The 27919-nt window shown below is 45.7% G+C and overlaps 1 protein-coding gene across 2 annotated transcripts in view; it reads right to left on the bottom strand.

Moving 5' to 3' along the window:
* Nucleotides 1-27919, bottom strand: part of LOC141272722 (deoxynucleoside triphosphate triphosphohydrolase SAMHD1-like) — a 203678-nt gene that overhangs the window by 62958 nt on the left and 112801 nt on the right. For both annotated transcript variants that reach the window (XM_073683726.1, XM_073683725.1), the window contains 2 exons: nt 23187-23354; nt 3361-3461 (listed from right to left, as the gene is read on the bottom strand). In XM_073683726.1, the coding sequence (XP_073539827.1) occupies nt 3361-3461; nt 23187-23354 (269 nt within the window). The remainder of the gene's footprint in view (nt 1-3360; nt 3462-23186; nt 23355-27919) is intronic.

Below are 27919 nucleotides of genomic sequence, written 5' to 3' on the forward strand. Positions count from 1 at the left end.
GTAAAAATAAAATTTTCACATTTTTCCCTCAAAAAATGTTTTTCATTCCCTAATTTTGTATTATCATAAGGGTAACAGGATAAATTGCACCATGAAATTTGTTGTGCAATTTCTCCTGAACACGCCGATACCCCATATGTGGAGGCAAATTACTGTTTGGGCACATGGCAGGGTTTGAAAGGGAAGGAGCGCCATTTGACTTTTGAATGTAAAATTTGTTTGAATAATTAGCGGACGCCATGTCACATTTGGGGAGCCCCTAATGTGCCTAAACAGTGGTAACCCCCCACAAGTGCCACCATTTTGGAAACTATACCCCTTAGGGAACTTATCTAGATGTGTGGTGAGCACCTTGCACCCCCAGCTGCTTCACAGAAGTTTATAATATTGAGCCGTAAAAATAAAATTTTCACATTTTTCCCATAAAAAATGTTTTCCATTCCCTAATTTTGCATTATCATAAGGGTAACAGGATAAATTGCACCATGAAATTTGTTGTACAATTTCTCCTGAGTACGCCGATACCCCATATGTGGGGGAAAACCACTGCTTTGGTGTACGGCAGGGTTCGGAAGAGAAAGAAGCGCTATGTTGGCTGGGATAGGCAGCAGACACCATGTCACATTTGAAGAGTCGCTGACATGCCAAAACAGCAGAAACCCCCACAAGTGACCCCATTTTGTAAACTACACCTCTCAAGGAATTCATCTAGGGAAGTAGTGAGCATTTTTTAATTTTTAAATTTATACCATTGGGCAGTGAAAAAAGCATAATTATATTTTTACCACAAAAAAATGTTTTACCCTCAGATTTTACATTTTCACACAGGGCAATGGGTAAAAATGGTGCCGAAATGTGTCACACAATTTCTTCTAAAAGTGTCAATACCCCATATGTGGCTGTATCGTACCACTTAGCCATACGGTGAGATTTGAGGGGGAAGGAGTGCTATTTGACAATTGGAGAACAAATTATTGTAGAATAGGCATTTGGATTTGGGACCACAAAATTTTCTGAATTTCTTTTGGGGGGCAAGGACCATTTTGCTTTTCCAGAGCCTTTCTGCTACCAGTAACTTGGAAGTCCCTTATATTTTTAACAGATGATGGACCTGAGTGGGGACTAGCTTTTTTTGAGGACTGAGTTGAAGCTTTTATTGGGTACATTTTACGTAACATTTATCCGGCGCTCTAGGCTGAGCACTTACATCGGGGTTTCCATCTAAATTTCCAAGTGATGTAATTCAGATGAAACCCCTGCAGGATCCATTCACTATAATGAGGCAGCAGAGTTACTCTGGACTCCGTCTGGCCTCTGTTTAGTGGTGTCCTTTTTTTCAGAAGTGCACAAAACTGTGGCCAACCGCACTTTTATGCACGCCTAAAACAAATGACACCGTGGGATCCCAGGCTAGACGGCGTCCACAGTGGCCTATATCTGCCTCATTACAGGGAATCTTCCATCATGGGTTCTGGCTGAATCACGTATTTCAGAGATTTACACGGAAACTCTGGTGTAAGTGCTCAGCGCAGAGCACAGGATAAATGTGAGCAGAGCCTTACTGGGATCTTTGGGAGACATAATAAACAAATCAGTAGCAGGTGAATAATATTTGTTTTATTTATTTTTTATGCCGTTCCTAGTGTGATATAACTGATTAGATTACTTTATTCTTCGGGTCGGTGCGATTACAGAGATACCAGATTTATATCGGGTTTTTATGACTGACAGCTGTCACACACTAAAATACGCTTTTTTTGCAAAATCTAGTTTTTGCATCACCATATTTTGAGAGCTATAATTTTTCCATATTTCGGCCAATAGAGTCATGTGACGGCTTGTTTTTTGCGGGACGAGTTGACATTTTTATTGGAACCATTTTTGGGTACGTGACATTTTTTGATCGCTTTCTATTCCGCTTTTTGGGAGGTAAAGTTAACAAAAACAAACACTTCAGGAATTGTTTTTTGAGTTTTTTTTATGCCGTTCTGCGTGTGGTAAAAGTGATCAGGCAGCGTTATTCTTCGGGTCAGTACATTTACAGCGATACTACACTTACTGTATTTTTTTTATGTTTTGGCGCTTTTACACAATAAAACAATTTTATAGAAAAAAAAATATTTTTTTTGCATTGCTTTATTCTGAGCGCTATAACTTTTTTATTTTTCGGCTGATGGAGCTGTATGGCGGCTTTTTTTTGCGGAACAAGATGAAGTTTTCAGTGGTACCATTTTTATTTCTATTCTGCTTTTTGATCGCATTTTTTTCCACTTTTTGTTTGGCGATATGATGAAAAAGCATATTTTTTTGCTCCGTTTTTTATTTATTTTTATTACGGTGTGCACAGAAGGAGTTAATTAGTGTGACAGTTTTATAGCTCGGGTTGTTTCGGACGCGGCGATACCAAATATGTGTACTTTTTTTGGTTTTGTAATAATATACGGATTTATTGGTTTAATATTTTATTTATTTATTTTTATTTATTTTGTGATTTTTTTTTTAATAGTTTAAAAACTTTTTTTTAACTTTTTTTTACATTTTTACTTAGTCCCTGTATGGGACATTAATTTTTATTTTTCTGATCACTGATCTCATGTAATGTAATAGACATATATTACATTACATGAGATCTTCACTGACTGTTTCAGTCAGTCTCCTGTCTGGCATCAGCTACATACAGGCTGAAGCCAGACAGGAAGGACACCATATATGGCAGAGCTGGAGGCGGTCATGTGACCTCCAGCTGCCATAGCAACCCCAGGTCCTCAAACGAAACGGAGGTCTTCGGAGGTAAGTAAGACGACCCCCTCTCTTCCTGCTGTCTCCTATATGCCGCGATCACTATAGATCGCAGCATATAGAAGACAGCAAAGGGTTAACATCACTGGGACCTGATCTAATCAGGTCCCGATGATGTACCCTGTCAGAGCTAACGCTCTGCACCGGAATCGCAGTGCTTGCAAGACCCTGGGGGTCCTGAGCACTGCGAGACCACCCACCGTTTTTAAACGTCGGCGCGGACGTTTATCTACAGTGGGCGGTCGGGAACCGGTTAAATATAGAAATTTCTGATGACAATAAATTATGAACAAAAATATGTAGAAATGTCTAGTGACCAAAGGATACTCCAGTGTATTAATAGATATTTATCGCATCGTGCCAGATATAGAAAAAACCCAAAAGGATGGACAAGGTATATCAAGGTAAACATATGATACTGACCATGGAGGGCATGCCACAACCCCTTCAACACCACTCCAATTTGTATTACGCTACCGCTTCGTAAGGGAACCCAGCCTCACCAGGAACCAATAGTTATTGATGAATTGCATCTAACAGTATATCCAAGATAACAGGTACCTGGCAAAGTAGTCCATTTTGTCCACATCCATGCCATTTTTTTGGTTGGCCACAATCTCATAAAGAAAGCTTTTATCTTTTCCACGCCCAAGATAAGACCACTGCAAAATGAAAAAAGAATGCTCATTACTATTAACTTATTAATTTATTCTCTTGAACTGGCAATACAAAACAGCTGTACAAACCGGATATCTTCACCAATGGTATTAATGTAATCAGTATTACAGCGCCATTACAGCAATATCTTCATAAGGGTATGGACAGGCTGACCGCGTTTCCCCCTTGAAGAAACGAGTTTGAATGTAATGTGAATAGTGTCCTGCCTCTTTGTGCATATTGTGATGTAATGTGCCATGTGAAATGAAATATGTTCCTGTGTAATGTATTATGATATGGTTATGCAAAATGTATAGTGTGTAGTAATGTAAGATAGATGATGTTAGTAATGTATAGTATACGATGTGATAGTGTAAGGCATAGTGTATAAGACTGATGGTATAAGGATGTAGCGCAAGTGACTGCTTCCTGGGTGTGAGTTAATTAAGAGTTTGGAGTGCAAAGTGAGCAGTGCTGATAATGGGTGATAAATAATAAGAGGAGACCAAAGGCGAGGGGTAGCGAGATCCTGAAATGAATTGACTGACAATTAGAGATGAGCGTTGTTCTACTCGAACTGTTCGCCAATCTCAAATTCGAGCTGTTTTGGGCGGTGTTCGAGCCGGTCGGCGAACACGAACAATTTGAGAAAAATTCGGCTGTTCGAGGTTATGTTCGATAACTGTTCGTGCACCAAAATCATAACTGGATTTTTTCTCAGTAATGATGAAAATTAATGTTAATACGCAGTTTGAGGGTACAGCGGGGCGGGGGGAGGGGCAGGGGATGGATCTCTGCAGGAACAATGAAGATCTCCATTTTTTTTTCTCTTTCCCGCATTTGCAGTGGGGAGGTGCAATCTGTCAGCCTATCAGCAGCGCACACACGGAGCGAAGTGCTTTTTTTCACACAAGCAAGGGCATGTGTGATTGGCAGTGTATGTCACATGTCCTTGCCCTATAAGACCAAGCCATTTTCCCCGTCGCCACCATTTTCTCACTGCTGCAGCTGCGTGTTAGACGGCACCGCTGTTGCTGTGTGCGCTATACCTTGTTAATTTCAAGCCAATTTTCGCACAAATATACAGATAGCTTGGGAGTAGGGAATAGTTGTGATTGCAGTCCTTTTAAGGACTAGGTTACAGCATTTCCTACGACTTTTATCAGGCAGGTCTGTGCTCTTAAATAGATAGATTGTGGGAGTAAAGACTAATTGTAATTGGAGTCCTTTTCAGGACTAGGTTACATCAGTTCCTATCAGTTTTTGCCAGGCAGGTCTGTGCCAGTGCTGTGCAAGTTTTTTTCACAGCATTTGGCTGAATCTAGCAAAGCTAATCCTTTTTGGCCTATTGCAGAGTGTGTTAGTCAGTGGAGTAGCCTATCTGTGTTGCAAGATATACCACCTGTGTATAGAATACCAATTTTTTTACTGCACCTAGTGAAGTAAAATCTTTTGGGCATAGCATCATTCTATTAGTCCATCTATACTGACCTCCATCAGGTTGCAAACTGAATATAATTTTTTTCTGCATCTAGCTCTGAAAAAATATTTGGGCTTCTAGCAGTGTGTGGGACTTGGTCTATTAGTCCATCTATACTGACCTCCATCAGGTTGCAAATTAAAAATAATTTTTTTCTTCATTTAGCTCTGAAAAAATATTTGGGCTTCTAGCAGTGTGTGGGACTTGTTCTATTAGTCCTTCTATACTGACCTCCAGCAGGTTGCAAATTGAATATAATTTTTTTCTGCATCTAGCTCTGAAAAAATATTTGGGCTTCTAGCGGTGTGTGGGACTTGGTCTATTAGTCCATCTATACTGACCTCCATCAGGTTGCAAATTAAAAATAATTTTTTTCTGCATCTAGCTCTGAAAAAATATTTGGGCTTCTAGCAGTGTGTGGGACTTGGTCTATTAGTCCATCTATACTGACCTCCATCAGGTTGCAAATTAAAAATAATTTTTTTCTTCATTTATCTCTGAAAAAATATTTGGGCTTCTAGCAGCGTGTGGGACTTGTTCTATTAGTCCATCTATACTGACCTCCATCAGGTTGCAAATTAAAAATAATTTTTTTCTGCATCTAGCTCTGAAAAAATATTTGGGCTTCTAGCAGTGTGTGGGACTTGGTCTATTAGTCCATCTATACTGACCTCCATCAGGTTGCAAATTAAAAATAATTTTTTTCTGCATCTAGCTCTGAAAAAATATTTGGGCTTCTAGCAGTGTGTGGGACTTGGTCTATTAGTCCATCTATACTGACCTCCATCAGGTTGCAAATTGAATAAAAAAATTTTCTGCATCTAGCTCTGAAAAAATATTTGGGCTTCTAGCGGTGTGTGGGACTTGGTCTATTAGTCCATCTATACTGACCTCCATCAGGTTGCAAATTAAAAATAATTTTTTTCTGCATCTAACCCAGCCAATAGTTTTGGCCTAATACCACAGTTTGGCCACTCAGCTCTGCTCGGTTACCATCCATTGTTTTTTTGTGCAAACAACTCCAGAGTTGTGAATTAGTTAACCACCAAAATGAGTGGAAAAAGGCCTGCTGCTGGTGGAAAGGGGAATAGGCGTGTTGGGAAGGGGAAAAAAGGTTGTGTCCGTGGGGTAGGTGCAGAAGAAAGACCATCTTCCAGCCAAACTAAAATGTCTACTTCTTTTAGCGGACAATGTGATAAGATCTCTTTCTTACGGCCACGCCAATCACTACAAATTCCAGATGAGGCACAAAAACAGCAGGTGCTTCAACGGATATCAAGTGCTCCTTTAAGTGGGCTCTCCTCCACATCAACTTCAACATCACAAATACTCCAGTCCTCAAAGGTGTCACCCAAATCGCACTTGCTTCCTCACAGCTCCCAAATCTCCAGCTGCCCGTCTGAGTATGAGGTAGAACAGATGGTTGAGTCTGCAGAGCTGTTTACTCATACTATAGCCTGGGAATCAGAGGTCGACTCCAGCGCTTCTGTGAATCCAGACGAGGAAATGATCTGCACTGATGCCCAGAATCTTTATGAGTCGGATCCAGGACCAGACGCAGAAGGTTCTGACCATAATGTAGACCCTCATTCCCAAACTGTAACTCCTGTTAGTGGAGACAATGAGGAAGACGATGATAAGACTCAAATACCTGATTGGAGCGACAACTTTAGTTTTTTGTCAGGGCAGGAACAGGTTGGCTCTGAGGACGACGGGTGTGATAACGCACAGGGTGATGATGATGAGGTCGGAGATCCCACTTACTGTCAACCCACAGTCAGCCAAGAGATGAGGTCAGCAGAGGAGGTGGAGGAAGATGCTAGTGACGACGAGGTCAGGTTGCGCCTTCCTGGACAGAGACGTAGTACTGGAAGCACGTCAACAACTGCATCCTCAAACACAACTCTGCCTCTCACCACAAGTCGTGGTGGCTCTTCAGGTCGCATGGGTGCTAAGCCTTGCATAGCCTGGGCATTTTTTCAGATCGATAAAGATGACCCAACTCGTGTTATCTGTAACATTTGTCAGCAAAAGCTAAGTAGAGGCCAAAAAATACATAGTTTGAGTACTTCATGCATGAACCGGCACATGGACATGAAGCATAAGTTGCAGTGGGAAGCTCAGTGTGCTACAATGCGGTCTAGCCGGCCGGGCCAACCACCGTCTGCCATATCTTGTGCATCCGCGGCCTCTTCATCCTCTGTGACTGGGGGGACAGCAGTCACACCTGTTTTGGGGCGCAGACCTGCCACCTCTTTACCCGCAACAGCCAGCGTGATTGGCAGGTCATCATTTTCTTTGGAGGTGGTAACACCAGCTGGTCTTGAGCGCTGTCCGACATCGATAGCACCACCTTTGGATCAAGGCAACCTAACATGTCCCCCTGCATCTTCCTCACAGACCGGCAGTTTGCCGGGGACACCCTTATCAACCCCGTCTAAGCACAATAGCCAGCCCTCGGTCCCTCAGATGTGGACAAGTAAAAGACCATTTCCTCCTAGCCATGAGAAAGCTAAGAGGTTGAATTTCACCATCTGCAAGCTCTTGGCTACAGAAATGCTGCCTTTCCGCCTGGTGGACACAGAGGATTTTCGAGACCTTATGTCCGTCGCAGTGCCCCAGTACCAGATGCCCAGTCGGCACTACTTCTCAAAGAAAGGTGTGCCTGCGCTCCACCAGCATGTCGCACACAACATCACCGCTTCTTTGAGAAACTCTGTGTGTGACAGGGTGCATTTCACCACAGACACTTGGACGAGTAGGCATGGACAGGGGCGTTACATGTCGCTGACTGGGCACTGGGTAACTATGGTGACAGCAGGACAAGGGGCTGCTGTCCAAGTCTTGCCGTCCCCACGAGTTGTGCGTCAATCCTCTTTATGTCATTTTTCCTCCACTGCTTCTGCCTCCTCAACCTCCTCTCGGTCTTCCACCTGCACCCAAAGCCTGTCTGGTCATGCCACAAGCTTTCTAACTGCGCAGAAGGGATCCTGCACACCTCCTTACTATGCTGGCAGTAGGGCTCAACGTCATCAGGCGGTTTTTACATTGAAATGTCTGGGAAATGTGAGTCACACAGCTGAGGAGTTGTGGTCAGCTCTGGAGAACCAATTTCATGAATGGTTGTCTCCACTGGACCTGAAACCAGGGAAGGCCGTGTGCGACAATGCTGCAAACCTGGGTGCGGCCCTTCGCCGGGGCAATGTCACACACGTGCCTTGTATGGCTCACGTGTTGAACCTGGTTGTCCAGCAATTTTTAGCCCACTATCCCAGACTAGATGGCCTTCTGCAGAGGGCACGGTCGCTGTGTGCTCACTTCCGCCGTTCGCATCCCGCAGCTCAGCGACTTACATCTCTACAGAAGTCGTTGGGCCTGCCACTTCACCGGCTAAAATGCGATGTGCCTACCCGGTGGAATTCAACTCTGCACATGTTGCAGCGACTGTGGCAGCACCGACAAGCCCTGGTGCAATACGTTCTGACGTATAGCCTGGGCCAACGAGATTCAGAGGTGGGGCAAATCACGCTGGAGGAGTGGTCTCAGATCAGGGACCTATGCACCCTTCTGCACAGTTTTGAAATGGCGACGAAGATGTTTAGTGCTGACGATGCCATTATCAGCATGACTATTCCGGTGATTTACATGCTGGAGCACATGTTAAACAGAATTCGGAGTCAGGTGGTGGCACAAGAGGAGGTGGAGGAAGTAGAGGAGGAGGAGTTGTATGCGGAAGGGCTAACATCTGCAAGGTCCAGACGGTCGGCAGCACCAGGGCGGCAGGCATGTGAGGGTGGGGGAGATGATTTTACCAGGGCGCATGGTAGCAGCCAAACTAGTGAGGAAGGTGCAGGAGCCCAGGAAGAAGTGGAGGACGAACTGATGGAAGACTCATCAGATGAGGGAGACCTTGATCACATTTCTGTTGTGCGAGGTTGGGGGGAGAGGACAGAGGAAGGAAACATGATTGTTACCTCGCCACCAACACAACAGGGACTTGGTGCTCCTGGATGCGCAACACACATGAGTGCCTTCTTGCTGCACTACCTGCAACATGACCCTCGAATTGTGAGAATTAGAAATAATCCTGACTACTGGGTTGCCACACTGTTAGATCCCCGGTACAAAAGTAAATTTGCAGAAATTATTCCTGCCATAGAAAGGGATGCACGCATGCAGGAGTATCAGCAGAGACTGTTGCAGAATCTTACATGTGCTTTTCCACAAAATACCAGTGGTGCACGTAGTGAATCTCACAGTTCCAACTTGCCAACCGTGGTCTGTATGGAATTGTTCAATAAAGGGCCCAAAATTAAGATAACATAGATGGGAGAGGTCTCTATGAATAGGAATTCCTAAGTATTTGATACCCTGTGAGGGCCAGGCAAAGGGAAAGTTGGACTGGATGGAATCCTATATGGATTTAGGGAGGGAGACATCGAGGGCCTCAGACTTCGCTGCATTGATTTTAAAATTTTACCATGTAACAAAGTGATCTATTTCAGCCATAACAGCAGGGATGGATATATGTGATTGAGTGATATATACTAGGACATCATCAGCAAATAGAGAGCACTTGTACTCGGTGCCTCCCACCTCAATCCACCTAATATTGGGGTTATGGCGAATTGATGAGAGCAGGTGCTCCGTCACTAGGATGTATAAGAGAGGGGACAGAGGACATCCCTGCCTTGTCCCATTAGTGATTGTGAAAGGTGATGAAAATGTTCTGACGCACCCCCTGGGCCTTGGGACACCCGGAGCCGGACCCTTTTTGGTGGATGCTGGTGGTTGTAGTCTTCGTGGCGGCGATCCGGTTCCGTGGCTCAGGGCGGTCAAACCAGTGGCGGAACTATTTATGTGGTTTTGATGTTTAAATGTCCGACTACGCCACCCGTGGATTGCGGTCAGAGTGAACCGCCGCTACAGGGCAGACCGCTAAGGCTGGTGTTGTGGGTGCAGCAGAGCGTAGCATAACTCCCCACGGGAGGAGTATAGCCTCAGGGCAGTGTATGCGGAGGATGGGGGTGATGGTGCAGGGCAGCAGCAGTAACGACACGGAGTCAGTGATGCAGTTCAGGGCCTTTACTCACAGTTCTTATTATCCAGACCACGTCTGCAGGTAACGGCTGCCCACGTCGTACTGTGCTCACCAGGTGAGGGGCTCAGACAACTCCCAGATAACTTTGGAGCGCTTCACAGGACCCCCTTTGTGTGTCCTTTGTCTGGCCTTTCTTACCAACACTTCTGTCCGGCTGCCTCGGGCCTCCTCTTGGTAAACTTGGCGCCAGTTTCCCTGACCCTATGTGGTGCCTTCCTAGCGGGTGGAGCAAGGGGCTGCGCCACATAAAATGTCAGAGCCTCCGGTTTCTAGCTGAGGGTCGTTTCCTGCCTCCACTAGTTCGGGGACCGGTCTCCCCCTTTGGCCTGACCCCTCCACGCAGGTGGATTCGGGCGTGCGGTGGCGACTCGCCCGTCCGCACCCCTGGGATCCCTTCATTCCTCGTTCCTGGAGCCTTCTCCGCTCCTCTTCCTTCCTTCTCCCTCTTGCAGGCCTGGGCCTCTGTTACTAGGCCCGCCTCCGGAGCAGAGCTCATGCAGAGCCCCTGCTCCCTGCCACTTCTGCTCAGACTTCTCTGCACTGAACTAAGATGGTGCCCACCTTTTATACTCCCTTCTCAATGCACCCAGGAACTGCTTCCTCCCTGCTCCTGCACTGCAGGGTTCCCCTTCCTCAGTGTTCCCTCCCCCCACTCCAGCCAGGGACAGGGACTGTCGTGCCCATCTCAGGGGCATATTGGTCGCCCTGCCCCACGGCAATGTGGTGTAATGCATGCAGGTGTCGGGTCCTGATCCACACTCCATCCTTATCTGAGAGTGAGATATCACACCTCTGGGTGAGGTGCAATACGTCTGTAGCAACCGAGCCCTCGGTGCTACAGTTCCATTTATCTTCAGCCTAGGTGACGTATTGTGATACAGGGCCGTGATTTTGGCTATAAAAGGGTCCCCTAGACCCCTACCCCAAGCTTTTTAAGAGAATCATATATGGCGTGCCAGGAGACTCTATGGAATGCTTTCTCAGCATCCAACGAGAGTATCTACTTACAAATTTTTAACTGCATCTAGCCCAGGAAATACTTTGTGCCTAGTAGCAGTGTCTGCTAGTCAGCGGATTATCCCGGCTGTTAAGCAAGCTACACCACCTGTAGTTTGGACACTTAATTTTTTCAAAGGAAATGCTTTGGGACCACGGGATACTTAGTGAAGAGCATCAGGAGGCACCCCAAGGCATAGGGGCTGGGACTGGCACTAGGATGCCTTGCGGTGGACAGCCGAGCTCGATCCTTATAAAAGCTTTTTAACTGCAGCAGCTTTAGTGGACGCTACTGGAGCTGGAATTACGCGGCTGCTGGCATGAGACTTGCCCTCCAATAGATCCTTGTAAATGGATTTAAAGTGTATTCATTCAAATTAGAGGGACAATTTAAATTAAAAAGCTTAAAGCTGCCTCCACCACAGGGGGGCTCTCTCGACCCACCAGCGGACAGGCACCAGTATTGGGAGAGGGGGGCTGGCCGTCAGGGTTCACCGCGGCTCTGGCACAAACCCGGCGACACGGAGGTGGCACGGGCAGGAGCGGACTGGCCGTCTCGGCTTCTCACTTTTTGGATTTTAGAAGGGCATGACATGCCTATATCTGTGTCTCCCCCTCCTTTTACTCCTCCACCTCTTTTCTTTTCGCATGACTATATGTACTTGTCACTTTTCCATGTGTTAGTTGTGTCTTCTGAGCAGTTTGTCAGCTTTTGGACACCTTTGAAGGTGTTTTCTATGTGTTTCTATGTGTTTTTGTTTGCCTGCCATTGGTTTTAACGGTGTTCGAAGGTGTTCGACGAACAGTTCGACGAACAGTTCGGCGAACACACGGGTGTTCGACGAACCGAACCGAACTCGAACACTACGGGGGTGGCTCAACACTACTGACAATACAGAGTGGACTTCTGGAAAAGGGTCCTTGGAAGGGACACCGAGTCACGAACCCTAGTGCTTGTAACACAAAACGAAAGGTAACGGACCTAAGCAGGACTGAGTATGATAAACTAGTGGGGGTCCCAAGTGCAAATGTTTCAAGGCACCAGTAGTGTAAGAAAAATGACGCAGAACCCCAAAGCAAGTAAGGAGATTTGCTGATCAGGACCATAGCATGCGGTTGGTTGTGGTGAAGTAGGGAGAAAACAGTGTGCCTAGAAAGCCCTGGAGTAAGTTACCGAGGAAGAATACTGTGTGCAAAATGCTTCATATTGTAAAGGAAAAGTCCATAACACTTTGTACCTGCTATCCCTTGTATATAGTCCTTACCAAGTTACCGTTCAGTAAAGACTTTATTTTGGAATGGTGGTCTCCATTATTGAACTGTGGAACCTATGGTCCTGACCAGCCCACATCACCGGTTACATGCGGCAAGCACGGGCGTAAGACCCTCACAGCACAAACCCACACACCCAGCCAGGACCCACACTTTCATGTAGCGCACCAGGGTATAAAAGGAGACGAGTGCCTCGCCCGTGGCTACCGCCCTGCACCGAACTAGATCTTTACTTGTCAGCACACTTTTGTAATACAAAGTTAAGACATGGCTATAATGGTGATGTAATACTGATTACATTAAAGCCTTTGGTGAAGAAATCCGCTTTGCTGTTCTTCTTTAATCATCATTTGAAGTTTTCTGCTACTTAGATTTCGGTGCACAGGGCTGAACTGTGCACTGGGTCTTCTACTTCCTGTCTTTTAGGCCACTGCTGAGATTTCACACAGAGGGGGCAGGCCATTCACAGACTGGAGGCAGAAGGAGGGGCCAAGGAATCACAGATAGGGAGCAGAAGACCCAGTGCAGAGTCCAGCCCCTGTGCACTGAAATCTAATTAGCAGAAAACTTCAAATAATGATTAAAGAAGAACAACAAACGATTTCTTTACCAAAGGTATCAATGTAATCTCTATTGCAGACAGGGATGTAACAACTGTGGTCACAGCCACGACCGGGCCCCTGCGGGTAGATGAGGCGCCCCCCAATGCCAGTGCAAACCTCAACTGGATGTACGTCCTTGGATGCACATTCAGCTAGAGTGTATTGCGGCACAGAGACCCATCGGGTCCGTGCTCAGCAATACACGCTGCCAACCAATTAGAGTTCAGCAGCTGACGTCAGCCTGTGACTGGGGGGCGCATGGCAGTGACATCATGCACGCCCGTCAGTTGTACGCTCAAGTCAGCTGTCGGCTTCAGACGAGGACGCCGCACGGCAATGGATGGGAGGGGAGTATAATTGTTTATTTTTTTCTATGCATTAAAGAACAGCGGCAGAATGGGGGACATAAATCAGGATGGGGAACATACATACCAGGATGGGGGATATATATACCAGTATGGTGCCAGGAATGGGTACATGTATACCAGGATGGAGGACATATATATCCTAGGATGAGCACGGTGGCTCAGTGGTTAGCACTGCAGCCTAGTAGCGCTGGGGTCCTGGATTCAAATCCCACCAAGGACAACATCTGCAAGGAGTATACAGTACAGACCAAAAGTTTGGACACACCTTCTCATTTAAAGTTTTTTCTGTATTTTCATGACTATGAAAATTGTACATTCACACTGAAAGCATCAAAACTATGAATTAACAGATGTGGAATTATATACTTTACAAAAAAGTGTGAAACAACTGAAAATATATCTTATATTCTAGGTTCTTCAAAGTAGCCACCTTTTGCTTTGATGACTGCTTTGCACACTCTTGGCATTCTCTTGATGAGCTTCAAGAGGTAGTCACCGGAAATGGTTTTCACTTCACAGGTGTGCCCTGTCAGGTTTAATAAGTGGGATTTCTTCCCTTATAAATGGGGTTGGGACCATCAGTTGTGTTGTGCAGAAGTCTAGTGGATACACAGCTGATAGTCCTACTGAATAGACTGTTAGCTGCTTTTTTCTTGCCATAATACAAATTCTAAGTAAAGAAAAACGAGTGGCCATCATTACTTTAAGAAATGAAGGTCAGTCAGTCCGAAAAATTGGGCAAACTTTGAAAGTGTCCCCAAGTGCAGTTGCAAAAACCATCAAGCGCTACAAAGAAACTGGCTCACATGAGGACCGCCCAAGGAAAGGAAGACCAAGAGTCACCTCTGCTTCTGAGGATACGTTTATCCAAGTCACCAGACTCAGAAATCGCAGGTTAACAGCAGCTCAGATTAGAGACCAGGTCAATGCCACACAGAGTTCTAGCAGCAGACACATCTCTACAACAACTGTTAAGAGGAGACTTTGTGCAGCAGGCCTTCATGGTAAAATAGCTGCTAGGAAACCACTGCTAAGGACAGGCAACAAACAGAAGCGACTTGTTTGGGCTAAAGAACACAAGGAATGGACATTAGACCAGTGGAAATCTGTGCTTTGGTCTGAGGAGTCCAAATTTGAGATTTTTGGTTCCAACCACCGTGTCTTTGTGCGACGCAGAAAAGGTGAACGGATGGACTCTACATGCCTAGTTACCACCGTGAAGCATGGCGGAGGAGGTGTGATGGTGTGGGGGTGCTTTGCTGGTGACAATGTTGGGCATTTATTTAAAAATTGAAGGCATACTGAACCAGCATGGCTACCACATTATCTTGCAGCGGCATGCTATTCCATCCGGTTTGCGTTTAGTTGGACCATCATTTATTTTTCAACAGGACAATGACCCCAAACACACCTCCAGGCTGTGTAAGGGCTATTTGACCAAGAAGGAGAGTGATGGGGTGCTACGCCAGATGACCTGGCCTCCACAGTCACCAGACCTGAACCCAATCGAGATGGTTTGGGGTGAGCTGGACCGCAGAGTGAAGGCAAAAGGGCCAACATGTGCTAAGCATCTCTGGGAACTCCTTCAAGATTGTTGGAAGACCATTTCCGGTGACTACCTCTTGAAGCTCATCAAGAGAATGCCAAGAGTGTGCAAAGCAGTCATCAAAGCAAAAGGTGGCTACTTTGAAGAACCTAGAATATAAGACATATTTTCAGTTGTTTCACACTTTTTTGTCAAGTATATAATTCCACATGTGTTAATTCATAGTTTTGATGCCTTCAGTGTGAATGTACAATTTTCATAGTCATGAAAATACAGAAAAATCATTAAATGAGAAGGTGTGTCCAAACTTTTGGTCTGTACTGTATATGTTCTCCCCGTGTTTACGTGGGTTTCCTCTGGGTTCTCCAGCTTCCTCCCATATTCCAAAGACATACTGATAGGGAATGTAGATTGTGAGCCCCAATGGGGACAGTGCCCATAATGTCTGTTATGTGCTGTGGAATTAATGGCGCTATATAAGTGAGTAAAATAAATAAATAAAATAAAATGAGGCCAGGATGAGGGACATATATACCAGTATGGAGGGTATTTATATATACCAAGATGGGGCCAAGATGAGTGACATATATACTAGAATGGGGGGGTCCGATCCTAATCTTGCACTGGGGTTCATCGGACTCTAGTTATGACACTGAATACAGAGCCATTATAGCCATGTCTTTACTTTACGTCAAAAAATCGTGCTGACAAATTCTCTTTAAATAGATAGAAAATCTGCAGATTAACTGCATTTTAATTGCGTTTCATAGTTAAGTAGCAGGAAATTGGCAAAACAAATATTTTTATTAAAAACATCATATGCCAAAAGGAGACAAAACCCGCAGCTGAAAAATTCGATAAAAACGCATGTTAAAAAAAAAATGCAATGAAAAAACGCAAGTACACAATGTGTTTGCAACTTTCAAAACTTTTCAAAAACACTAATTTTTCACCATATTTAATGCATTTTTGGAAAATCACTTAAAATAATTCATCGCAAATACATAGTGTGATCATGGCCTTAGCTAATCGGTGCACAAATTCGGTGCAAAATCTGTAGCATGAAGAACGCACCGAATAGGAATTTAGCCTAAGGGTCCTTTTAGAGTACTCAACGTGTTTTTTTCTATTGCAAGACTCCTATTTATGTTTCTTTCCTCTGCTAGGGGAGTAGAGCAGGGAAAAGTGGTCGGGGACTTGTCATACCATTTTAGAGTAAAACATATGTGGCTGCAACAACGCAGCCACTGTCTTGTTCATGATGCCCATGGTTTCTGCAGACACAGTAAAGTCCTCAAACTACACTTGAGGAAAAACCTGGTGCAAATACATTACCTTCACTCTATAGATTCCATAGATCCATTGTAAGGCATTTGGACCAGGTTTTTCTCAAGTGTAAGTTTGGGCCTAGTTTCTGTAACTGAATAAAAGTCTTGCATTGATTGTGTAGTAGAAAGCAATGAAACCTCAGGAGAACTCTTGCAGGATGTGCCAGTGGTGAAGAGAGACTGCCATCTGCTGGCCAGGCAAAATCAAGCCGAACCAAGTTCTGCTAGATTTGAAGGGGAGGAAATTTAGATGCCGGACCTGATCAGGTGACCTCCAGGAAGGATTTCTTGGATATAAAAGTCCAGTGCGCCAAGCCAAAGGTAGATTTGGCGTCAAGCTTCAGAGCAGACGTGCTCCAGAGGTGCCGCAGAACCCAGCGTGACAGGCCTCAGCCGGAGGCTTGTGTCACCTAAGTGCCGGACGCTGCCTGATAAGGTCCAGACCCCTCACAGAAGTGCCCCGAGTTCTGCACATGTTGGCCAGAGTCAAGGCCCACTCTCTGCACTGGGATCTGACATCGCCTGTCAGGAGCCGAGGTCTGGACCCCCTTGCCCTAAGCCTGAGAGACTACCATTGGTGGTCAAGCCGAGAAGAGCTGAGAGAAGCCTGCGACAGGAGAGGCACACCAGCATTAGTGGAGGAACCGCGCAAGTGAGCAGGGCCGTCACTTCCAACTTTCACCTACGGTACCAGGTACAGCTGGAATTAGGACTTCAGGTTGAGAGGGGACCGGTTGGTGCGTGGGAGGCTAAAAGGGATTTGATTGACTATATCCAGAAGAGACTTGCGGCATAGCTGGAAAAACCGGTGACCCCCGCTAAGGCAATATATATACAAATAGAAAGTACGTGGTGACTCCCACGACTGGGTGCATCACATTTTTGCAAAGAACTTTACTGTTACTTACTGAAAAGACTTCTGATTGTTATTTCAAGTTATTGTTGATTCCATTGTTACATATTAACCCTTTTAAAATAATTGTTATGTCTATAAAATGGTTATATAAATCCCTGACGACTGCTTCCACCTCGTGGTCTCTGTGCATTGCATTCCTGCACCTGTGTTACATTTGTAGGGAAATATTTTAGTTTGTGCTATCAAATTAGGGCAAAGAATTTAGGTAATGATATCAGGTCTTCCATATTTGGGAAGTGAAACCCTGCAAGTCTGCTCTCTTTCATCTGTGCTGTTTGATTTTGCTATAGAGCAGAAGTGAGGAACCTCCAGCCGATGTAATTTAATCCAGCCCTGGGCAGATTCCTGGTGGGCCACAATGCTTTGGCAGATGGCCCCATTTTTCCAGTCACTGGCTCCTTCATTTTTCTATAGAGCATGTGCACTCAGCATTCACTAATGAATGCTGCAGTGCATGCAATGCCGGATTGCATCTGATGCTGGCCAGTGCCAGCATTAAGATGTTTTGTGGGCGGAGTTAGTGTGCTGTGTGTTCTGGTCTATGAGATCTATTTAGCAGTCACAGTGTCTCCTATGTGATGTATGCAGCAGTCACAGTGTCTCCTATGTGATGTACAGTTATATGAAAAAGTTTGGGCACCCCTATTAATCTTAAACTTAATGTTTTATAAAAATTGGTGTTTTTGCAAAAGCTATTTCAGTTTGATATATGTAATAACTGTTGGACACAGTAATGTTTCTGCCTTGAAATGAGGTTTATTGTACTAACAGAAAATGTGCAATCTGCATTCAAAGAAAATTTGGCAGGTGCATAAGTATGGGCACCTCACCAGAAAAGTGACATTAATATTTAGTAGATCCTCCTTTGCAAAAATAACAGCCTCTAGTCGCTTCCTGTAGCTTTTAATGATTTCCTGGATCCTGGATGAAGGTATTTTTGACCATTCCTCTTTACAAAACAATTCCAGTTCAGTTAAGTTTGATGGTCGCCGAGCATGGACAGCCCTCTTCAAATGATCCCACAGATGTTCAATGATATTCAGGTCTGGGGACTGGGATGGCCATTCCAGAACATTGTAATTGTTCCTCTGCATGAATGCCTGAGTAGATTTGGAGCGGTGTTTTGGATCATTGTCTTGCTGAAAGATCCATCCCCTGCGTAACTTCAACTTTGTAACTGATTCTTGAACATTATTGTCAAGAATCTGCTGATACTGAATGGAATCCATGCGTCCCTCAACTTTAACAAGATTCCCGGTGCCGGCATTGGCCACACAGCCCCAAAGCATGATGGAACCTCCACCAAATTTTACTGTGGGTAGCAAGTGTTTTTCTTGGAATGCTGTGTTTTTTTGCCGCCATGCATAACGCCTTTTTATATGACCAAACAACTCAATCTTGGTTTCATCAGTCCACAGGACCTTCTTCCAAAAAGAAATTGGCTTCTCCAAATGTGCTTATGCATACCTCAGCCGACTCTGTTTGTGGCGTGCTTGCAGAAGCGGCTTCTTTCGCATCACTCTCCCATACAGCTTCTTCTTGTGCAAAGTGCGTTGTATAGTTGACCGATGCACAGTGACATCATCTGCAGCAAGTTGATGCTGCAGCTCTCTGGAGGTGGTCTGAGGATTGTCCTTGACTGATCTGACCATTCTTCTTCTCTGCTTTTCTGATGTTTTTCTTGGCCTGCCACTTCTGGCCTTAACAAGAATTGTCCCTGTGTTCTTCCATTTCCTTACTATGTTCCTCGCAGTGGAAACTGACAGGTTAAATCTCTGAGACAGCTTTTTGTATCCTTCCCCTGAACAACTATGTTGAATAATCTTTGTTTTCAGATCATTTGACAGTTGTTTTGAGGAGCCCATGATGCCACTCTTCAGAAGAGATTCAAACAGGAGAACAACTTGCAAGTGGCCACTTTAAGCAGCTTTTCTCATGATTGCATACACCTGGCTATGAAGTTCAAAGCTCAATGAGGTTACAAAACCAAAAAAAGTGCTTTAGTAAGTCAGTAAAAAGTAGGTAGGAGTATTTAAAACAAGAAAATGATAAGAGTGCCCATACTTATGCACCTGTCAAATTTTGTTTGAATGCAGATTGCACATTTTCTGTTAGTACAATAAACCTCATTTCAAGGCAGAAACATTACTGTGTCCAACAGTTATTACATATATCAAACTGAAATAGCTGTTGCAAAAACACCAATTAATATAAAACATTAAGCTTAAGATTAATAGGGGGTGCCCAAACTTTTTCATATAACTGTATAACATGTTAAAAAGGGCATGTAAATATAACTGTAATGCATTCAAATTACATATCACATGTGCGACTCTAATACAGGACTATACAGCATAAATATTATAGCTATACGATATACCCCTGAGGAAGCCTGAAAAGCGTAACGTGTGGGGTTTCCCTTTTGTATCTTCAGGTTTCCACTCTTTTCTATTCACAAGTTGCTGCAATGCCAGTTTTTTCCATATATCTCTAGACACTCAATAGAGTAGTGCGCTGTGGCACATTTTGGCCACACCCCCTGGTCAAACCCCAGTCCACGCCCCGTTACCATAGACTCCCGGGTCTCTGGTTCAGCGTCCAGATCTGTGGTACCTGGCGGCTGGACAGGAGGTCACGAATCTCTAACCATCCATCGTTCCTGGCGGCTTTTGATCACCTAGGGCTGCCGGGACGGCATTTGTGTGCCCTGATCATCTCTAGTTGGGACCTGTGGGATATTTTCTGTTCCCTCATTCACAGTCAGAGCCACCAGAACTTTCTCACCTTCACGTGTCACGGGCGCCGATGGGTAGGACTAGTGACGGCCTTCCACTGCGGACATGTTTGACAGCGGCATTTAACATGTTAACAGCCACGGGTGAATCATGATTCCACCCATGGCTGTTAGGGGCACAATGGCAGCTGATCAGATCAGCTGTCATATCCTCAGAAAGGTAGACCCCCGACATGTGCCGTACATGTACGGCGCATGTCGTGAAGAGGTTAATAAACTGAATTAAAATTATGGGGAAAAAATATACATAGATGTACATGACGCACCCCCTGGGCCGTGGGGTACTTGGTAGCCGGGCCGGTCGATGCTGGGGGATGTCACAGTGCCAGAGACCCGGTCAGTGACCCAGGGCGGTCAATAAAAGGGGATAAAGTTTTTATATATAATGTGACGCCACCTGTGGTATGCGGCTATATGGGGTCGCCGCTGCGGTGTAGATCCCCTGGAGCTGATGATGATGCAGCAGAGTTGGTTCAGCTCTCCACAGGCAGAGCTAAGCTCCAGGGCAGGAAGTGGTGATGTTATAGATGTTGCTGTGCAGTGTAGTGCAGGGGATGGCGCAGATAATGACCAGTCCACAACTTAATAGCAGTTTCCTCTATCTTTACTTGCAGTTTAGTCAGAGCACGAGGGGCACATGTACTAGTTGGTAATGGTGGCCCGGGCGGCCTGGAAGCAAGTTGGGGATCCACCTCGTCAGGTGGAGTGGTAGGCCTTCCCTCTGCGCTATTCTCTTTGGGCCTACTGCTTAAAGCTGTGCTGCGGCCTTTGTCTCTGAGTAAAACCTCTTTGTGCTCACCCGTATGGCAGGCAGCTCGGGCCTTCCTGGAATGTCGCTCCCACGTGGTGGTGCTGGGCCCTATGGTGCTGCTGAGCCTCCGGGCATCTGGTGGGGCCAGGAGACCTGCAGTCTCCTGCCCTCTGGCTTCTGCTGCTGGGCCTTCAGTGCCCCACAACCTCGGACTCTGGGGTCCGGTTCTTCAACGCTTCTCTCTGGGATGAACTGCCATGCAGCTCCACTCCCCAGGTCTTTCCTCTTCGCTGTCCTGACTGCAACTCTTCTCAATAACTCTTGCTAACCCCGCCTCCAGATTCCAGTTGCTAAGGGGAGGATCTCCCCTTTCTGGTCTGGAGCCAGGAAAGTGTTGTTTGCTAGTAAACCTGATTAGGGGGACCCCTGCTTGCTTCCAGGCATGGCATCACCCCCTATAAGAGAGGCAATGCCACTGTGGCAACAGGACTCCTGGGGTGCCACATACACACATACATTTTTCACAGGATTTGTCACCAGAAATGCCATGTGTGGTTTTGCACATTTTACACTTTGCCCTGTAGCTGAGTCTCCATAGGAGCTGTAGTTAGAGAGAGAAGTTACTAGCAGAGCTGAACTGGGTGTGCAGATAGGACCCAGCAGCTCTGTTCTGCCAGGCAGGCTACCATGTCAAGCCCTAATCTCACTGAGCAAATAAAAACTATCAACCCCTGCAGCACAGCAGCAGTTTCAGCTCCCCAAGTCCCTGTATGGTCCAGCAGACACAGGGCTGTATCAGCATTCCTGTCCTCTCCTGCACACAGCGCTGACTGATTTGAGGACACAGGCTGGTAGCCGCACACTCTGCAGGATGGATCACTGCTCCTGTGAAGTTCATAAAGGGGAGTACGGGGGGGAGGTGGCCCGAGGCTGGAGGGAGCATGGCCCATGGCTACAGAGGGCGTGGTGGCTACTTTTCACTGCGTGCTGGACAAGTAGATCCCACCCATGACAGCGGGGCAGAGTCTCAAAATCGGGACTTTCCCGCTGTATACGGGACGATTAGGAGCTATGTTATACTATCACCAATTTTAATGAAAAAAGCTTGTTAGTGATGCACATTGCATCACTAACAAAGCAATGGGGCAGTGTACATAGCAACTGGGACGTGACAGGTTCCCTTTAACCATCTTTTGGTCAACAGCTATCTAAAGTTCATGGGGGGCTTTTCTGAGCTCTATCATCCTTTCACCATCCACCCCCCCCCCCATAAAATTAAAGCACCATTTCCTGCTTCTGCATTTATACTCTCTATGACTGATCAGTGAAAAACTCTGACCTATAGTTCCTACTGATTGGCTGTCCTATACCATGTGATAATTGCAAGGCATTATGGGGAAGCCTGGTGGGCCATGGTCATGCAATGATTCTTCTCTGTCTTCTGCAATATGTAATAAAGCTACAGCCATTTTAGGTGATACGTACAAAGCCAATTACCAAATAATGCTATTACTAATTGATACTGTATTTAAAAGATATTTAAAGGACCATGCCACAGTCATCCACAACAGCCACTTAAAGGGAATCTGTCACCGCTTTGTAGTTATCAGACCTCTACTATGGGCATACAGGGTATAGAAAAGTAAATCTATACTTACCTGTATGGCCCATAGTAGAGGTTTGATTGCAAAGAAAAGCGCTTTAATCAATTCTATTTTGTACAGGTTTGGCGTCCGGGGGACGCCAAGAAATACCCGTCTATGTGCTTATTATGCCCCTAAATCCCCACCTACATGCTTAATTATCATATTCCCCCCTCCCCTGCAGGTCACAGGGCCCTGTGACGTTCACTGTGCTCCCTGACTTCCCCGGGCAAGCGCAAAGCGCCGCTCACACAGAGCGCGCTTTGCTTCATCCTGGCCCCGTCTGCCTGTGCACTGCGCTGCAGGGCTCTATTGCGCAGGCACTGGGAAGGGACAGTGACTCCCGGCGCCTGCGCAATAGAAACCTGCGGTGCAGTGCACGGAGAGACAGGGTCGGGAGAAAGCAAAGCGCACTCTATGTGAGCGGCGCTTTGCGCATGCCCGGCAGGTCAGGGAGCACAGTGAACGTCACAGGGCCTGTGACGTGCAGGGGAGGGGGGAATATGACAATTAAGCATATTCGCGGGTATTTAGGGGAATAATAAGCACATAAGCGGGGATTGCTTGGCGTCCCCCGGACGCCAAGCCTGTACAAAATAGAATTGATTAAAACGCTTTTCTCTGCAATGAAACCTCTACTATGGGCCATACAGGTAACTATAGATTTACTTTTCTATACCCTGTATGGCCATAGTAGAGGTCTGATAACTACAAAGTGGTGACAGATTCCCTTTAAACAGCGCGTGCTACCCTTGGCATCTAACGTGTATTAACAACCTGAATGTGGGGTTGGTTAGGGTCTAACTTTTTTGACCCACTCTGAACTGGAGAATATGGTGGCCCTCTTTACTGTTTTCTATGCATATGTAGTTACTCTCTAATGTCATGAGTTAGAAACCGTTTTTAATTAGCGATGACAATTTTTTTGCTTACTTCTTTATTGTTTTGATTTCCTTTGTCTTTGGGTTGTCCAGTTATCAACTCCTTGATAAATATTAAATCTACATTTTTTTCCAGGACCAACTTATATTTCTTCATTACTTCCTCCAAATTATTGGACTCAATTAGATGGTCAAGCATTTTTTCGGAAATCTCCACATGCTAAAAATAAAATTTCATTAGTAACAAATTTACATTGGTTTAAGTAAAGTGTAAAAATTTATTAATTAATACAGGTTTTCAGCATAACGATCAAACATAGTTTTAAAACTGGTTCCAGGTTATAAAGGAATCTTTAACAGTATTTTTATTTAGAACAGTATGTTATTAATATTTCATAATAAAGGTGCTCTAAACATCAAATACAAACCAAGAAAAAAAAAAAAAACTCCCTGGCACCCCCTAGGTGAACAATGACGAGGATCCATAAAGCTTAGTAAAAGGGCAGCTAAAAAATGCAGGGGGAATGAAGAGGGACTGATGCTTATTGGATTGTTCTGCCCTTATACACCATGCATATTGGCAGCATATCCTTTGTTTATGCAGGGCGATGTACTGTCAACAGCAATGATTATTCTGCCAGTACAAATTATCCCATCAGCCATCTAATGAATATCTCACTCTATTGTTGGCAGAGAAGCTGCATGTTTACAGAGGCTGATGATTGGGAACGGACATTCGTATGAATGGATGTTCATCAGTTATCAGCTTGTGTAAAGAGAGTCCTGATTTTCCGGTCCCACTCTTCTCTCTTTGCATGCTATCTCCCAGCTCCATCTCCATATTCTGATTGCTATGCGTCATGGGTGTGTCAGGTGTAACAGACAGTCGCTCTGGATCTGGCTGTTGGGAGGTCACTGCGCTTGGCATTGCAGACGCCTTCTTAATCATTCTCCCTTCAAGACCCAGCGGCGACCACCCTTCAGCTGCTGATTGACACACCCTTACTTGGTAGTTAAAACCTCTCAGTTTGCTCTTGGGAATCGCCAGTTATAGTTCTATGTACCTTTGAGCAGGCTAGGAGAACTGACAGTTGGCTAGCTTCTTCTCTGGTGCCCTTGGAGGACAGTTGACGTTATCTTTCTGGTGTCAAGCTAAGTTTATTCCCTTTCTTTGTCTACCTTGTTGTCTTTAGTTTTATAGTGGGGCCTGACCAGTGATCACCCCTCCCCCTGGCTATCTAGGGCCAAGCTCCAGGAACATACAGGGCTCAGGGTCCTGCTCGGCGATAGGTGTGAAACCTATATAGGGATGGTAGGGTAGGCAGGGTGATATTAGATCTACCTAGGGGTCTCCACTCCCCCTTTCCCTAGTGTTTGGGCTTCCTCCCCCTCTTCCCTTTGTTTTGCACTTAGTCTTTCCTACACCTTGCGTGACATTATGTCTGAGCAGCAATAAATATATCAAGACAACCAGAAAGAAGCTTTTTGTAGCAAAAGCAAGATAAGGAGGGAAATGCAAGTTCTGTATCAATAAAGTAGAATGATGTCTCCTTGCATCTGCCAATGTGTAGATGTATTACTGTGGTGGGGGACTAGCATGAGATTAGGAACAGTTGGGGATGACACTAAGAACATACAAGGTGGATGGGGGGACATACATAGAGCCAGTGGCTGTATTTACTGTCAACAAGCTAGCTCTAGAGCATGTGAGGTGTGTTTTTTATTTTCATTATTACATTAACAAGAGATTAAAGGGGTTGTTTTGTCCAAATCAATAAATCTGCAGTCACTCTGTGTGATTGCAGATTTATGAATCCCCCCAGCACACACACTGTGCACTGCGGGGATTCACCAGTTTCTGACCCGGGACCGGAGGGTATGTAAGCGTTATACATACTCCCGGCCAGGTACCTCTAGTGGGCATGGTCTCGCTCCATACACTTATATAGAGCAAGTGTATGGAAGTGAGGCTGTGCCCACTGGCTGGGAGTATGTATAACTCATGCATACAATGGCAGATTTGAAATTTTCACTCAGCAATATACATTACTGCTTGCTTCTGTAAAACACCCATGGAGTTAAAATGGTCACTACATCTGTAGATAAATTCCCAGAGGGGTATAATTTCAAAAATGGGGTCACTTGAGGAGGTATTCTGCTCTTCTGGCACCTTGGGGCTCTAAATATGGAATAAACAGGGGGCTCACGTCGAGTAACGTAAAGATCTGAGATGTCTTTGTCTGTTTACTAGAAAAGTACATGCTCTCCTCCTGCCTAATTCCTCTGCTTGCTGTATATGCCGCCATCTAATGCTCTGCTCTCCTGATTCAACTCACTGGTGCATGCTCTCCTTCTGCCTAATTCCTCTGCTTGCTGTATATGCCGCCATCTAATGCTCTGCTCTCCTGATTTAACTCACTAGTACATGCTCTCCTCCTGCCTAATTCCTCTGCTTGCTGTATATGCCGCCATCTAATGCTCTGCTCTCCTGATTCAACTCACTAGTAGAATTCTCTGCTTGATATTTCTGCTCTATCTGTCCCTTTCCACTCAATACTCACATATGTTTGTCCTTTCCCCACTGTAGACTTTATCTGATGTTTAGAGGTGCTAAACTGCAGAGCCTGCAGAGTCCTAGCCCTGTCTTTGATCACCCAGCCATCTCATGGTGAGATGACCAGCTGCTAATTTAGCCACAAGCAGCTCCCACAATGCCCTTCATCTGATGGTTTAGTGTTCCCTATATATTTAGAAGCTCTTTAAGGGGTGCACGCGTGCTGGGTTGTGCACGCGTCTTCTTGTGCAAAGTGGCTTCGGAGATAAGTGGCAGTTATTTCAGAGGCCGTTAGTCAGGGCAGGAGTCAGGTAACCAACACTTTGACCACTTACTCCCTTTTAACTATGTTTCTGTTAGCTCTCACTTTTTCCTCTACAGTCCTCCACTTTCTAATAACCCCTCAAATCCCTACACCTAGTAAGAAACTCTTCATCTCTCCCTCCATCCTCCCCATTCATCTCACCTCCTCTTCCGAATTATTCCTCAACATTCAATCCTGGATCTCCAAGCACAGACAGCTACCTAATGCTCTCTCTTGCTCCCACCTGCTAACACTTTCTCTGCTCCTCCTCACTGCTGGAGATATCTCTCCAAATCCTGGTCCTCCTCGCCATATCCCCACAGTTACTTCTACCTCCTATCCACGACCTTCCACAAACTGTCGCAACCCTTCTAACCTCATACCCATCCAACTAATCCCCACTTCCTTAGTTGCTGTAACAGGAGCTCTATGGAACGCTCGCTCCGTCTGCAACAAACTTTCCTACATCCACGACCTTTTCATTACTAACAAACTTTCCTTCCTCGCCATTACCGAAACCTGGCTCACCGCCTCTGACTCAGCCTCCCCAGCTGCACTTTCATATGGCGGATTCCACCTTTCCCACACCCCCTGCCCCAACGGCAAACATGGTGGAGGCGTAGGTTTTCTCCTGTCAGATACCTGCGCTTTCACCCAAATATCACTGCCACCCTCTGTTATACTCCCCTCTTTTGAGGTGCACTGTGTGCGCATCTATTCCCCCTCTGACCTCCAACTGGCCGTCATTTACCGACCCCCAGGGCTATCCACCACTTTCTTAGACCACTTCACCACCTGGCTGCTTCACTTCCTTTCCACTGACATACCCACTATCATAATGGGTGACTTCAACATCCCCATTGACACTTCCCACTCGTCTGTCTCTAAGCTCCTATCCCTCACTTCCTCCTTCGGCCTTGCTCAATGGTCTTCGGCAGCTACTCATAAAGATGGCCACACACTGGACCTCATCTTCACCCGCCTCTGTTCCCTATCTAACCTCTCTAACTCACCACTCCCTCTCTCTGACCATAACCTCCTCACATTCTCTACCCTCTCCTCTCCAAGTGCACCATCCCCACTCCACCAACTTACACACACTCGCAGAAACCTCAAACACCTTGACCTACACTCACTCTCTGAATCCCTTCTCCCTCTTACAGACATAAATTCCTTACACAATGCAGATGTTGCTGCCGCTTCATATAACACCACAATAGCTGCAGCTCTCGACTCGATCGCCCCTCTTACACATACTAAATCTCGCACAATCAACAGGCAACCCGGCACACCAAACTTACTAAAGAACTGTGATGGGCCTCCAGGGTTGCGGAGAGGAGATGGAAAAGGTCTCACTCCATCGAGCACTTCATCGCATTCAAACAATCCCTCACTATCTTCAAGTCCACGCTCACTACAGCAAAACAAACCTACTTCTCTTCTGTTATATCCTCCCTGTCTCACAACCCTAAAGAGCTATTTAACACTTTCAATTCTTTCCGTCCCCCAGCACCTCCTCCCTCTTCTCTCATCTCAGCCGAAGACTTTGCCTCATTCTTCAATCAGAAGATTGACACCATCAGACAAAGCTTTTGCCTAAAGCCCGCACAACCTCTCCTCATATCTACTCAACCTTCCTCCTCCAAACCCCACTTCTCCACCATTACAGAAGGTCAAGTCTCCTCTTTACTCTCCAAATCACACCTCACCACCTGCAAACTTGACCCAATCCCATCCCACCTCATCCCTAACCTTACCACAGTCTTCATCCCAACCCTAACCCACCTCTTCAACCTGTCACTAACAACTGGTGTCTTCCCCTCATGTTTCAAACATGTCACAATCACACCCATCCTCAAAGAGCCCTCCCTTGACCCATCCTCTCTGACTAGCTACCGCCCCATATCACTTCTCCCCTTTGCCTCAA

This window comes from Phyllobates terribilis, unplaced genomic scaffold, assembly GCF_046119375.1.
Source record: "Phyllobates terribilis strain yellow unplaced genomic scaffold, ASM4611937v1 Scaffold_5__5_contigs__length_657084704, whole genome shotgun sequence".
Lineage (NCBI taxonomy): Eukaryota > Metazoa > Chordata > Amphibia > Anura > Dendrobatidae > Phyllobates > Phyllobates terribilis.